This window comes from Podarcis gaigeae (assembly GCF_964106915.1).
Source record: "Podarcis gaigeae genome assembly, chromosome: Z".
Lineage (NCBI taxonomy): Eukaryota > Metazoa > Chordata > Lepidosauria > Squamata > Lacertidae > Podarcis > Podarcis gaigeae.
In genome coordinates, this window is record NC_139691.1 from 45785570 (window position 1) to 45800266 (window position 14697).

The 14697-nt window shown below is 46.3% G+C and overlaps 1 protein-coding gene across 14 annotated transcripts in view; it reads left to right on the top strand.

Moving 5' to 3' along the window:
- The window catches only part of ATP11C (ATPase phospholipid transporting 11C (ATP11C blood group)), a 103406-nt gene that overhangs the window by 69459 nt on the left and 19250 nt on the right, over nt 1-14697 (top strand). For all 14 annotated transcript variants that reach the window (XR_014560301.1, XR_014560302.1, XR_014560303.1 and 11 more), the window contains exons 19-27: nt 1113-1367; nt 2750-2924; nt 3555-3657; nt 3866-4011; nt 5209-5268; nt 6747-6874; nt 10502-10637; nt 12791-12856; nt 13074-13177. Coding sequence is in view for 10 of the 14 variants with exons in the window: in XM_083722721.1 (XP_083578847.1) it covers nt 1113-1367; nt 2750-2924; nt 3555-3657; nt 3866-4011; nt 5209-5268; nt 6747-6874; nt 10502-10637; nt 12791-12856; nt 13074-13177 (1173 nt within the window). In the remaining 4 variants the exon portion in view is untranslated. The remainder of the gene's footprint in view (nt 1-1112; nt 1368-2749; nt 2925-3554; nt 3658-3865; nt 4012-5208; nt 5269-6746; nt 6875-10501; nt 10638-12790; nt 12857-13073; nt 13178-14697) is intronic.

A 14697-nucleotide genomic window follows, 5' to 3' on the forward strand; every position in this document is an offset into this window, starting at 1 on the left:
TTCATCACAAGATCCCAAGGCAGGCTACATATATATTGTTAAACGCCAAGGTAAAGAGTGCATCCATACAGCTCCACCACATGACTGAGAACCCATATGTGCCTAGGCACATCCCCCTCCATGTGTGTTGGCCTCCTTTCACATTTTATGGGAGTGAATTGTGAACATGCACGACCCCGCTTCTTTCATGCGCTCACTGAATGTGGGGTGGCTGGTTCTCTTACATAGCCCTGTTGTGTTTCTGCCAACCAGTTTAGAATGCCAGCTAGCCAGAAGAGCACCTTGCTGAATATTCTCACCAAATGCCATCAGTGGAAAAATAATGCCAGTGAGGAAGCTTGCCACGGGGCTTGAATGTAGCGGCCAGAGGGACACTGTAGCATGGAGGTGTCAGTGCACCAGTAGGCTTTGATCTCCGTTGCCTGTCTGAGCAACTTCAGAACCTGTCCTCCTCTTTCAGCTATACTCTGCCTTTTCCCTTCTCAGCCATACAGGGCCCAGCTGCTCTCCTGATAACCTTATGTCAGATTTTTGTGGTGGCCTCGGGACTAAAGGGGTAGCGAATGTAGTTTGCATGCAGAAGGTCACAGGTTCAATCCCAGGAATCTCTGTTTGAAGTGATCAGGGAACAGGTGACAAGGAAGACGTTTCTGTGCCTGAGACCCCTGTAGAACTTCTGCCAGTCAGAGTAGGCAGTACTGAATTACATGGACCAACAGTCTAACCCTAAGGCAGTTCTCATATTCCTACTGCCTGCCTAGAAATTAAGTAAAATCAGAAATCAGCCGCTGAACTGTTAGAACAGAAGGAAGAGTGAATTATTCTGGAAAATATACAGTTGTCTTTTTCTTTTTTTGTAATAGTGGAATTGTTGACTGGAAAATGTCTTATCTTCTCTTTCGCATCTCCACCAGTTTTACTGGGTTCCAGTTCATTAATTAATGGTTGTGAGGGTGTCATCTCTCTCCTGTATCCTTTTTTACCCGTTATGAATTCTGGATCATTCAAAAGAGTTCTCTCTTTTAAAAAAGAAAAGAAAATTGTAGCGGGGAAAGAACATTTTGGCACACCAGTTGTTTCGTTTGATAAGCGAAAGGTGTCTCTGCCCATAGGCTCCAGGACTTTGCTGCTGAAACCATTGAGGCCATGCACACTGCGGGCATGAAGATCTGGGTGCTGACAGGGGACAAGCTGGAGACGGCTCAGGCCACCTGCTATGCCTGCAAACTCTTCCAGACCAACACGGAGTTGCTGCACCTGACGGCCAAAATCATGGAAGGGGAAGACCGGAAGGAGGACCGGCTGCATGAGCTGCTCGTGGATTATCACAAGAAGCTGGTGAGCGACGTGCCCCCAAATGCAAAGAGGTAGGTGTGAAACAGGCGGCTTCTAAGTGTCTGTGGACAGGCAGCCCTGAGATAACTTTGCAGCCAAAGAGGAGAGACTGGACTTTGTTCAGCCAAGGGCATTCTGTAGTCGATTGCTTTCCAGAGGTGCTCTGTAATGCAACCAATTTTAACCTTTAGCACTATTTGCTGGTGACTACGGATTAAGTTTCTTTTAAAGAGTGCCCAGACTTTGAAATAAAGTTAACTTCTGTGTACCTCAAGGCTGGCCACCATGCCTCTGTTATCCCTCCTCTGTTGGAAGCGATATGTCTCTGAATACCAGTTGATGGGAATCACAGGTGCGGAGGCACCTACCTGGCTGACTGCTGTGAGAAATGGATGCTAGACTGGATGGGCCACTGGCCTTGATCCATCAGGCTTGTCTTATGATGTTCTTTTCCCTGTATTGGTTCCTTCCTGATTTCCCTCACCCCACAACTTGCAACGAACTCCAACAATCGCTGTTGGCAAGTTTCCTGCAGATGGAAATTGGGAGATCATACCAGGGCAAGCAGGCTTGATCCCATGTCCCTTGACCTTTCATTCCCTGGATATTGTACCAGGATGCTCCTTTCAACCTGAGCTCATATGTATACTCCGAATCTTCTCCAAGCCCCCTAGGACATGCATACAGAAATAAATCATGCAAATATTTAGTTGATCTGGCTGGTTTCTTCCAACTGTCTTTAACACCAGAGCGTTCTGCTAAGGGGTGGGTGATAGAGGACATGAGGGGGGGCAGTGGGAAGCAAAGGGTGAGTTAGCAGGAATGTGACTGCAGAGGATTGCAGTAGGGAAGACGAGGTACACTTTCAAATTCTGAATAATTAAACAGGCTCAGCACAAAGGCTAGAGTCCATGGCAGTTCTTTTTCCAAAACTCTTCCAGCTACCAGATACCCAGTAAAAAAACTAGGAGCCATTTGAGCAACAGCAGCTTAACAACTGTCCCCAGAGTAGTTTAGTTGAAGGGTTACAACTCAGAGCTAGAGCATCACATTTGCATTTGAAAGGTCCCATGTTTGATCCCTGCCATCTCCAGATAAGGGGGTGGGGGAACCAGCCTGAAACCCTGGAGGGAGCCCCTGCCACTCAGTATAGACAAGAGGCAGTTATGGCCACAGCAAAAAGCAAAAGTCCACATCCTTTTGTTCCATTATGTATGCAGTAGTGAAAACAGATAATGTAACCAAATGCACACAGCTTCCTGTTTTAGCTTCTGTTAATTCTGGCTTTCTGATTATTTAGCTGTCTGTTTTGTGGTGCCTTGTGCCAGAGCATCTGCTGCCCTTATCTTCTTCCAGGATCTGTGTCAGGAGAGGTGTATATAATTATTGCAAGGCTTGTTGTCTTCTGTTTTAGAAGCTGGACACTAAGTCACGAGTATGGACTGGTTATCGACGGTGCCACCCTGGCCCTGATACTGAACCCTTCCCAAGATTCACGTTCCGGCCACTACAAAAGCATCTTCCTCCAGATCTGCCTGAAGTGTACAGCAGTCTTATGTTGTCGGATGGCTCCCTTGCAGAAAGCGCAGGTGTGTGTGTGTGATGCAGGGCCTTTGACCAACAAGAGAACCAGTGCGTTTTAACTGCTATGTTTACACACCTCTTTACCCCGGCCTTTGGCACTGAGAGGAGTGTTGTGTTTTAGGACCCACCTGTTTGCAGTTTTTTCAAAACTGCTTTCACTACTGAATTTCAGATTGCTGAAATGCATCTCTGACTTGCTGTTGAAGGGCATGATATGACGTTCTGTCTTGCTCTTGTTATTTATTGGTTGCAAGCCGCTTTGGGATTCATTTGAATGAAAAGTGGCATCTAATAAACCAAATCAAAAGGTGACAAAGGTGATGACAGCGACGGGCAGGTAATAAATATTAACAGTAAAAGGGTTATAAGTATGACGACGATTGGTAATAAATTGCCTCACCTGGATAACAAACAGGAGTTGTGGAAGTAAATTCTCACCAGGCAACTGACTTGCAGCGCAGCAGGACCTTTTTTTTGGGTTGTGGCATCTTTTCCTATTGGTCTCAAGTCCAAATCCACCCCCCCCTTTGCGCTACACTAAATGTAATGCTCATGAGCAACACAAGAGAGATTCATAGACTTTACTCCTTTTTCCTTCTCGGTCTGCCTTTATTGCTTCTCTTTTGCCCATTTAGATTGTTCGGATGGTTAAGTGTTCGAAGGGCAGCCCAATAACCCTGGCGGTGGGAGATGGGGCCAACGACGTCAGCATGATCTTGGAAGCTCATGTGGGCATAGGTGAGGCATATCTTCAAGTGCATAGCATTGGGCAACTATATGGAGTATTCTTGTCTTGCAGGGTGAGTGGGGGAGAAATCTAAGAATGGGGGGAGCATAATAGAAGCGTACGTATGGGGGGGGGGGAGGCAGAGCAACTGGGGTTTTTATACAGGACGTATTGGCCAGGGATCTCCTCACCCGCCAATTCTTCCATCTCTGCTTCCAGGTATCAAAGGTAAAGAGGGCCGCCAAGCAGCCCGGAACAGTGACTACGCCATCCCAAAGTTTAAAGACTTGAAAAAATTGCTGTTGGCTCATGGGCATTTGTACTACGTGAGAATCTCACACCTTGTACAGTATTTCTTCTACAAGGTAATGGGCTTCATCTGCTTGGAGGGTGCATTTAGTCACTTCCCAATCATTGGTTAATCCCAAGATGAACTGCTGGTGGGCTTCAGGGGAGGTGGAAATTCCGAAGCCCTGATCCTAGATGAGTGGCCTACGGCACCCATCCTGGCTTACGGATATGTCAGTTCTTCCTGGCCTCTTCTGTCCTTCAGCCACTCCTGGCTTTGCAGTCCCATAGCTGAGCGATGGAGCAAGTGTTTCGCACACTGGAAGCCCACAATTCAATCCCCCCCCCCAGTTTAAACTGTGAGCTAGCAGGTGATGAGAAAGGTCCCTGCTTGAAACTCTTGAGAGCTACTGCCACGCAGAGTGGACAGTATTGGGCTAGGCTTGCAAACAGTTTGACTTGGTAGAAGACTGCTTCCTATGTCCTGTCTTACCATGGTTGTTGGTATGCATGCCGAGAGAGGAGGTGTGTGTTAGTGGGCTGGCGGTTGGCCAACGAAGACCTCTCTTTGTATTGCCATGGCGGGTGCACAGGCTAGGGCCATCTCAATCACTGCACCATTGTGACAGAATTCCCTTCCAAGAGAGGCTGGCCACTTGGTCTTCCAGCGTACTGTAAATATATGACTCTTCTGTAGAGCATTCGTGGATAGGAAAATGGGCAGTAAGCATGTGATGCAGCGCACGCACACACACACACACCTCCCTGAAATAAATAAGGCTCTTCTGAATTTGTTGTTTTACGTTTGTGATTGTGATTTTTAAATTTGTTTTATTGAGTTGTAGCCTTTAAAAGACTGCTGAGATCCAGGGGGTTGGACTAGATAACCCTCAGGATCTATAGAAGACAAAACAGGTGGCACAAAAAAAGAAGCAGCTCGCTTTGTGATGCTGGGGGCAAGCTGCGCACTCTCAGTCTAACCTACATACAAGCCTGTCTCCCTCCCCACTCCAAGGATAAAATGGGATCACCCACATATATGCCACCCTGCGCCTCCTGGGAGGGAGGGCAAAACATGTTGCTGCTCTTTTGAAGTGAGGATTTGGAGCAGAGCTTTGTCAGCAAATCTGAAAAGGGCAAGAACGGTTTTGTGGGGATAGCTGTTTCTTATGTAGTGGGTCCCCAGTGCTCTCTGCTGTATAAATTAAAATAAATTAATAAAGTGCTTAGGTCTCCCAAGTAACATGGCTTTTGCTTTTCTGTTTCATTTTTAGAACCTTTGCTTCATTTTCCCACAATTTTTGTACCAGTTCTTCTGTGGCTTTTCACAACAGGTAGGTTGCTGCTATCGGTGATGACTTTGTCAGCCGAATCACGACTCACAGTTTGGGCTGAAGTTCTAGGCCTGCTAATTTTTTATTATGGTGCTACCTCCTTTTCTGTGACCAGAATTCTCAGACTGCTTGTTTTTATCGAATTATATGAAGCTATTTTGTTCCTTTCAGTGCTTGCTAGAGAAAAATGCTCTTTGCTCCCACCTGTTCCATACGCACTGCCTAGACCTGCGCCCTGGAGGACCACTTAGGTGTTTCAGTTGCAGCAAAGACAGCACAGGAGGCACCTTTTACTCCAATTGGATTTCCAGATAGATGCAGATATATATTGTGAAGGGCGGAGTGACCTTCCAACCTATGCTAGGGCAGGAGTTGGGATAAGGTCCAGTGGCAAGATGGCTGGCTCCCTTGTGCGTCTTCTCTTGTTCTGCTCTGTAAACCAGTCAGCTTTGGACCACCCTCTACCCTTCTTCAACTCCTGCTTTTATTTCTTATTGCACCCCTTGCAAAATGCAGAAACATAGGCACTTGCCAATCGAGCCAACAACCTTCGCCAGGAGCACTTCTGTGCTGGAGGTTTTTAAAGAAAGGACTTTGCAAGGGGCAGGGGCAGGGCGGGGGGGGGGGGAGTTCCATTGTGCAAAAAAGCCGTTGAAACCATCTGGGTGTGCAGCTTTTTAAATTAATCAAAAGTGAAACTGTTTGGCAGCTGTCACCGTCATAGCAAGCAAGCGTCTGCAACTGCTGTCTAACGGTTTGGTTTCCTGCCCTTTGCACCTCAAGATGTTTTCCGTGGTACTCGAAACCCACTTCTAACCCCCGTTTGCAGAATTGCTGGCTAATCTCAAGAGGCTCATAAACTACCCGGTGTTCCTTGAAACCAGACTTTGGGATATATTGAATGAGTACAATGTCCAGTTTCTCGAGTGTTCCATTCAAGCACTGGTTTTGCCGTAACCAATTCTGCTAATGAGCTGAACCCCCCCTCGCTCTGAATGCAGCTGTTCTCCATAAGCTTGCTTCCTTTGACTCTCCTCTTTTCTCCCTCTTTGGCTTGTGGTTACAATTTTGTGTTTGGTGTAGAAGTTCAGAGTGAGGTTATGCTTGAGTTTACAGTTCTACGAAGTGCAGGATTTGCCTTTGCATCCCATGTTCCTTCTGGCTGAGTAGGACTCAGCCCTCTTCTTGAACCTGTAACATTGCATTACGACTGTGATCTCTTGCAAACCAGAAGTCCAGAATGGCATGTTGACAGCCTAAAGCGAGCAGGAAGTGTGCCCCAAAACTGCATAAAAGCTTTCCCCACCACGATCAAGTGCAGTTTGCTAAACCTGAGGTTCAGTTGCCTCTGGAAGCCTTGAACTGTAGGGGAGGCTGCTGCAGTGGGCAGCACCATGAGTATTTTGGAGAGGGCAGGAGCAAACAAGGGTGCTGCATTCTCCTCCTGACTCCCCTTCTCCCTTCCTTGTCTTTTTAAGCCTCTCTATGATGCTGCTTACCTTACCATGTTCAACATCTGCTTTACATCTATGCCAATCGTGGCCTACAGTCTGCTGGAGCAACACGTCCCTATTGACACGCTGATGGCCTTCCCAAAACTATACCTGTAAGTAACCACCAGCGCTTTTTCTGTTTTATCTGCCTTTGGCTGCTGGTGACAGAAGTTGAGCTGGATTGTGGACAGAGATTCAGCACTCCCTTCCCTCTGCCCATAGCCTTAGGCAGTCAACTCCACTCCCAGGTGCAATGTTTTGATTTGCTTTTCTTTGTTTATGGCATTTATATCCCACTCTTTATCAGCAGTGACAGCAAGCCCTGCTGGAGTCAGCTGGGCTGCTGAGTCCCCCATGGGGAGAATTCCATAGTTCAGCCTCCCTCCCACTAAAGAAAGCAGGGCTTGACGTCAGTTCTGCTCAGCTTGGGTCTCTGCTTGCTGTGCAGCTTTGGCTCAAGCAGCACTATAAATGAAGAATTAGTTACTTGATATTATGGTCACCTCCAGTGATTGACAGGTGGGCAGGGTGCCCGTCAGGGGTCAGTGTCATGAGCTCTGTCGGGGTTGGGGTCAGGTTGGCAGATCCTGACACGAGCAGGAAGAAACTGGGGTGGTGGTGCTCATTTTGCGGAAGCATGGCCAGTGGGGAGGAGGCTCTCCCCAATGTGCCTCAACTTCTACCTGCTTCAGAAAGGGGAAGCAAGGATGCTGGTTCCTTCCGAACAACCTCCAGGGGGAGAACAGAGAACCCCAGTGGAGCACTTGTTTTCAATTCAGGCATTCTCACAAAATCAGCAAGTTGCACCTTTGCAGCTTGGGACAGCTGCTTCCTTGCAGATCTTGCCTGATTCCTGAACTTCTGAATTGTGAAGAATTTTTTTTTAGACCAGTGCTTGTGGTCCTGACTCAGGGTGCTTTCAGAAAGTTCTGACTGCAACGAGGATTGTGCCGTTACCAGGATTCCCAGTTCCAGCAATTAATACTTTCTGGTTCCCTTCAGTGGGCTGTTGCTTCTCAGTCTTCACCACTGACACAAACCGGGGAGGATTGGTGCTGCTGGAAGCTGGTCCCTGGAAAAGCCCCTGTCTGCTGCTGTCTCTCCACCTCTCCCTGAGCTGCACAGCAACAGATGCTTAGCCTCGCATCTGTGGAGTGCTCTGCTAACCTGCTCCAGCAAATGAAAATCTTCCTCTGGCCCTGGTCCAGCAAGCCAGCTGTTGTTATCAGTATTGGGTGCTTGATGCTGGTGTAAACATCCTTGTTTGCATCCAAAGGATTTGTGTATGTAGCAAAAGGCTGGGCGGGGGGTTGTTGGGGGCACGGAAGCAGAGCTGCTCCAGAATGGGGCTAGGCACCCCTGCCCCACTTCTTCCTCTGCCAAGCGCCTCAGCATCCCCCTCTGCCACTATTTATAACTTGATAGGAGCTTATTGAGCACTTGTGCTTGCCCGGCGATCGTAATTGCATGAGCAGAGTAAGGAAAACAAGCTAATTGCAAAAAATAAGATGGCCTTGCTTTGAATATTCATCAGCTGAAAATGTGTCCCTGAATACAAAGCGGTTTTGCAGGCTGCTGCCTTTTTTAGCTCTCCCATTTTCTGCTCTGCTACTTAGGCAGTTTATCACTGCTGCTTGGGCAGGCGGGATGGTCCAACAGCAGAATCCCAGGCGGGGCTTGCAGCAGTGGGCTCCCTGTGGTTTCTCAGTGGGATAGTTAGCCCTGCCATCATTACGGTCTGTCCTGAAGCACATTGCCTTTTCTAAATCTTAGTGCAGCTCTGCCTGGTTTGGCTTTGTCTGTGAAACGGCGTTGCCGTAGCAGGTGGGAGGGGCTTTAGCCCAGCATGCTATTACAATAGGCCCTGCGTTATCAAAACAACACGAGAGGGAAGGTAGCTTCGCCTTTCTCTGCATCATGCACGTTTCCAGAAGTAAAACATTCCTGATCATGGCCCTGTCAAAGCTAAGCACTTTTAAACCCCATTGATTCTTTCAGAGGGAGGTACTTAACCACGTGCCCAATTCAGTGGTGCCCAAACGTGCTTGACTTCATACCATACCATTCCAATTTCATATATCCCAAGGCCCATATCACCCTTCATGGTAGTGGTGCCCTCCCTGTGGAACACCCTCCCTTCAGATGTCAAGGAGATCAAGAACTACACAACTTTTAGAAGACATCTGAAAGCAGCCATTTATCTGGAAGTTTTTAATGCTTGATGTCTTACTGTGTTGCTGTGTTGCTTCATGTTACGTTCTTTCAGGTTACGTCCCGCGGTGACCTGGAAGTACCAGAAAGGGTTACTTCCGGGTTTCGCCACTCGCGCATGCGCAGAAGCGCAAAATGACGTCATGTGCAGAAGCAGCAAATTGCAATCTGTGCATGCGCAGATGCGCCACTGCGGGTTGCGCTCTTTTCATGTTGCGAAGGGCCTCCGGAACGGATCCCGTTCACAACCAGAGGTACCACTGTATTTGGTTGGAGGCTGCCCAGAGTGACCAGGGCAACCCAGCTAGATGAGCAAGGTAGAAACAAAACAACAACATTATCATCATATAATAAGATGAGCTGGGGTAGTTGTAGCAGAACAGCTGGAATTGGGAAGGAAACAGTATTTAAAGGGGGGGAGTGAGGGGAGCTTGATCCCTACAAGAATTGGTCTGCTATTTATTGTATAACAAAGAAATATGAAAGACGAATTGTGTTAGCTCATCTTTGCTATTGTAATAGCCATATTTGCACGCCATCTGCTGTGCAGCAAGAGGCCATGGCTCAGCAGTAGCTGTGTGCAGGTATGTGAAAGTTAAAAGGAGACGATGGGAGAGACCCTTCCTCTGGTGAGATCGTGGAGAGCAGTTGTCAGAGAAGACAAGGCGGACATTGATGGTCGGCTGCTGCCTGGGCCAAATCCTGGTGCTGTCCCACTGCATTCCTTGCATTCCCTTTTCAGTCTTTTCAAGAACTCTCTTTTGGAAAGAGAGTGTGTTTCAAGTCCAGTAGAGGGAGCCCATGTCTTACGTTCCTCATAGGAATGATAAGGACAGAGCATGAAAGCAGTTTCAGGTATCAGATCTGTGTTTTGGTATTATTATTATTATTATTATTATTATTATTATTATTATTATTATTATTATTAATTAAGCCACCAGAGCAATACAGCTAGAGTAGTTCGGACATTTTCCTCACTTCTTTTTGGAGCGTGTGGCTGGCTAAAAGATGATTCTGTCGGGCCAAACAAAAGAAGAGCAAAACCCAGACTGGGCAGAGAATAAGTACTGAAACGGAATGACAACCTGTGGAGAGAAGTGTCTGAAAGTTATACAGTCACCTTGTTACTGTCTTTGCAAATTAACTCTTCTTGTTTCTTTTCATAACCTGCTAGTCTTATGCAGCTTTCTTTTCCACTTCTAACGCAGGAAGGGGATTTCATAGATTTTATTTATTGTATTTTTTTTAATCCTATGTTCCCTCTACAGAGCTCAAGGTTCTCCCCCTCCCCAAATAAAATGTATCTTTACAACAACCCTGTGAGGTTGCATGGTTGTGTAGGGATTGTGCTGCTGTTGTAATCTTCAAGGTCACTTTTTGGTCTCCTGCCTGCTTTGAGGCCCTGCAGGACACCATCTGGCAATTGCGTACATACACACACACACACACACACACACACACACACCCCTTCTTGCTTTTCGTGAACACAGTTTTAAAGCCTTTTCTTTCTGTTACATTTTCCTTGGCAGGAACGTTTCCGACAACGCCATGTTGCAGTTGAAACCTTTCTTATACTGGACCCTCCTGGGTCTTTTTGACGGCTGTGTGTTTTTCTTTGGGACTTACTTCTTTTTCATGAACTCTTCTATAGAGAACAACGGAAAGGTAAGAGGAACAAAGCCTTTTAAACCAAAAATCAGGCTGTGCCTGGAGTTGCTGAATGGTGCAACTCATTCCATGCACCCACGGGATCATCAGATGTGTGTATCTAAAAGAGCATGCCCCTGTCATGCAGGAAACCACTTTTGAAACTGTGTGATTGTGATTGTGATTTCTTTCTTTCTTTCTTTCTTTCTTTCTTTCTTTCTTTCTTTCTTTCTTTCTTTCTTAGCTGGGAGGTGGGATTGAGGATTAGTACTCTGTTGTCCACAGGAGGGTTTTTTAACCTTTCTCCTTGTGTTGTTTTCTCAATTAACTTCCGCCACCCCATGAGTGGAGTGGGCAGTGTACTCGTTTTGTTGTTGTTGTTTTTGTGTGTGCAAGTTAATAGAGAGAAATGCCATTGGGGGAGGGGGGGAGGATTACAAAACCTCTCCCCATGCGCCATGTCTTGATCTGAATGTTCACCTCCCCCAACCAACAGCTGCAATTGTCACTTCAAAAACCTGTGGGGAATCTTGTGTGTGTCTTCGTTTGCCCTCAGGTGACTTTGTGTAAATGTTAATTGCAAATTATGTATTTGACCATTGCAGTGGTGCATCTCTTCTATCAAACCTGTTTATTTGTGGCCTCTGTGCAAAGGTTGTTCTTACTGCCAGTGAATCAAAGCCCCTTTCAGATTTTGCAGTGTTCCATAAACTCCGTTGTACAGTGTTTTTTTGGAAGCAGCAGTGGTTGGCAGCTTCCAAAAGAGAGATCCACGTAGATCTACTTTGCTTCATCCTTGGTGTAGTGGTTAAGAGCGGTAGACTTATAATCTGGTGAACTGGATTCACTTCCCCGCTCTTCCACCTGCAGCTGCTGGGTGACCTTGAGCTAGTCACGCTTCTCTGAAGTCTCTCAGCCCCACTCACCTCACAGAGTGTTTGTTGTGGGGGAGGAAGGGAAAGGAGATTGTTAGCCACTTTGAGACTCCTTAAAGGGAGCGAAAGACGGGATGTCATGTCCAACCACCTCCTCCTCCTCCTCCTCCTCTTCTTCTTGCAAAGTTGCTTCTTGTTGACCATTCAATCACATTCCCTGGCTTTCTGCACCTTGACTTTCTCGCTGTTTGTCATTAAATGCAAAAGAATTTAAAAACAAACAAACAAAAAAACACACTTTTTACATGTCACTTTCTGTTTTAATGTATGCATTCAGATCTTGACAGAATTTGGTAAGCAAATTGTCCCATTTGTTGCCATTGTTCTGACTTTGAAACACAGCCTGTTGCTTTTTCTTCAGTGCGGGTAGAGCCGAAAAAAGAAAGAAGGAGATGCGTGAAAAAGGAGGGATAGCAGTCCACACATAAAGGCTTGTCCATGTGGGTGTTGAACCAGGCTCCTGTTTAGCACTGAACCAGAGGTTTGGGAATTGGATCCTAGGGACGGGATTCAGCTTAAGTTGTTGTGTGAGCAGAGCAAAGACCGCTCACGCAGTGGGACCCCAACCTTCAGTGTACCCTCTGCACCCCCTAAATCTGCTTTGGAGAGTGGTAGGGGAGCTTCACTTAGCACCATATTGAATTCCACACCCCATGAAGGCAGGGGTGATGCAGGCTGCATCATCCCGTGATCGAAAAACACAGATCAGTTGTTGTTTTTTAATTTGCCTTCTCCTCGACTGAGTGCATGTGCGAGAACATTACCCACAATCCTCTGCAGAGACTGTACCTTCCTTGCAGTGCCAGTTCTGTCGTACAACCGCAAAGCATTCTTTCATCTGGACCCCTTACCAGCCAACATAAACTTTTGTGGAAAGGAATGCTAACCTTGCTTCCTCACACCTGTGGTTGTTTTGTTTTTTAAAAAGCAGGAGACCACTATGGTTGCGTTTTCTTTTCTTTTTTTCCTTTTTTTAAAAAGAATCATTGAGCAAATTGCAGTAGATAGCCATAAATGTTACTTGTTTGATTTTGTTGTGCTCTGCAAGGTTTTGTTGTTTTTTGTTGTTTTGGTGTTTTTGGTTAGGGGAAAATGTTCTATTGATTATTGCAGTATCTTGCTCCTGTGAGGTAGGGATGAATTATTCAGTTCATTGTAATCATCTGTTTAATTCCTCGCCTGCCCTCTTTCAAAAATCTGGACCAGGCAAATATCTCAGCCAACTCTGTTTTTCAGATGTCTGGGAACTGGAGTTTTGGAACAATGATTTTTACTGTATTGGTGTTCACCGTCACTCTAAAGGTTAGTGTCCTCGTTTGAATTTTTTAAAAAGCCACCTCTCAATTTAGTTGTACAGGGGAGCTCCTGACACTGAGCTTGATGTATTGATGTTACTGGCAGTGATTTTCTTCCTATTGCTCCAACTGCTGTAGTAATTAATGATAATTATGCCCTACAACATATTGTATCTAAAGCTCCCCGTTCTCTTTTATCTCTTTCTCTTTTTCAAATACTGCAGCTGGCATTAGACACTCGGTTCTGGACGTGGGTGACCCACTTTGTCATTTGGGGTTCTTTGGTCTTCTATGTGTTTTTCTCATTCTTCTGGGGAGGAATCATTTGGTAAGTATTTTATTTTCAATTTATATTATTGTGCTCCAGCGTAATCTGCACCGATTGCACCCCAGATTTAAGTGTAGTGTATTTGCATATTTGGGGGTGGTTGTTGGATTTTTGTTTTTATTCTTATTATGTATTTTGTGGTTTTATATCTTCATTTTACTCCCTGAGACCCCCAGATATAGGGCGGTATATAAATTCTAATAATAATAATAATACCAAATGTTTAGTGGGGGGGGGGGAATTAGGTGAGAACAAATACCTTAATAAATATGAGGTGCCTCCTTCTTTAACATAATGAGATTGGTGTGGGGGGGTATTCACTGCTACTAAAAATATGTTTTAAAACTTTGTAGGGACATGGGAACATAGAAAGTTGCCTTCTGCTAACTAAGGGCATTGGTCCATGTAGCTCAGCATTGTCAACAATGGCTAGCAGCAGCCTTCTCAGGCAGGGGCCTCTCTTTTACACCCCACCTGGAAATGCCTCCTGGAACCTACTGGATGCAAAACATGTGCTCTCCTACCACTGAGCTATGATCCTTCCTCAGGACGAGGTAGTGAGAAGACCTATGCTCAGACTCTCACTTGGCCATGAAATTCACTAGCTGACCTTGCTAGCAAATGAGTCCACCTACAGCACAAGACTGCTGTGGCAATAAATTCTGTGTGTAGGGTGTGGCCCTGAGATCCAAAGGGAAGAGTCTGTGCCTTTGTGGTAGAGCACATGCTTTGCATGCAGAAGGCCTCGGATTCAACCCCTGGCATCTCCAGTTGAAAGGGTCAGATAACAGGTGCTGGGGAATGACCCTTTCCTGAAATCTTGCATAGCTGTGGCTAAACAAGAGTGGACAGCACAGGTCTTGGTGAACCAGTGGCCCAACTCAGTGTAAGTTAGCTTCATAGGGATAGCTCAGTTGGTAGAGCACAAGACTCCAAATCTCAGGGTTGTAGGTTTGAGCTCCATGTTGGGCAAAAAGAGTCCTTCACTTCAGGGGGTTGGACTAGATGCCCCCTGTGATTCCTTCCAACTCTGGTCTGTGATTCTATGTGCACAGATGGGGCTGGAGTATAAAATGCATTACCATATTTTTCCATGTATAACACGCTCCCGTGTATAACACGACCTCTATTTTTGGGGACTCCAAATAAAGAAAATGGGGGGAGATTGCCCAGAATTGTTAAGCTTTTTCGGGGACGGGGGTTGCCCAGAGTTGTGGTTTGGGCAGGGATTGCCAAAAATCACTCACCCGCCTGACCGATGCTGAAAAATCGCTCATGTCGCCAAAGCCACCAGTTGTCTGCAGGCTTGCTGCCAGCAACCACTGATCGCCCGCCCAATTTCCACAGCGGATGCCAATCGACCACAGTCATGACCACAGCCACCAATCACCCACCCAATCGCTGCTGACAATCTGCTCGCGACAGAAACCAATCGCCAGTCCCCCATATGCACTATGTACAAGTGAACCCCCCAATTTTAAACTTGAAAAAATAGGAGGAAATATAGTCTAATACACAGA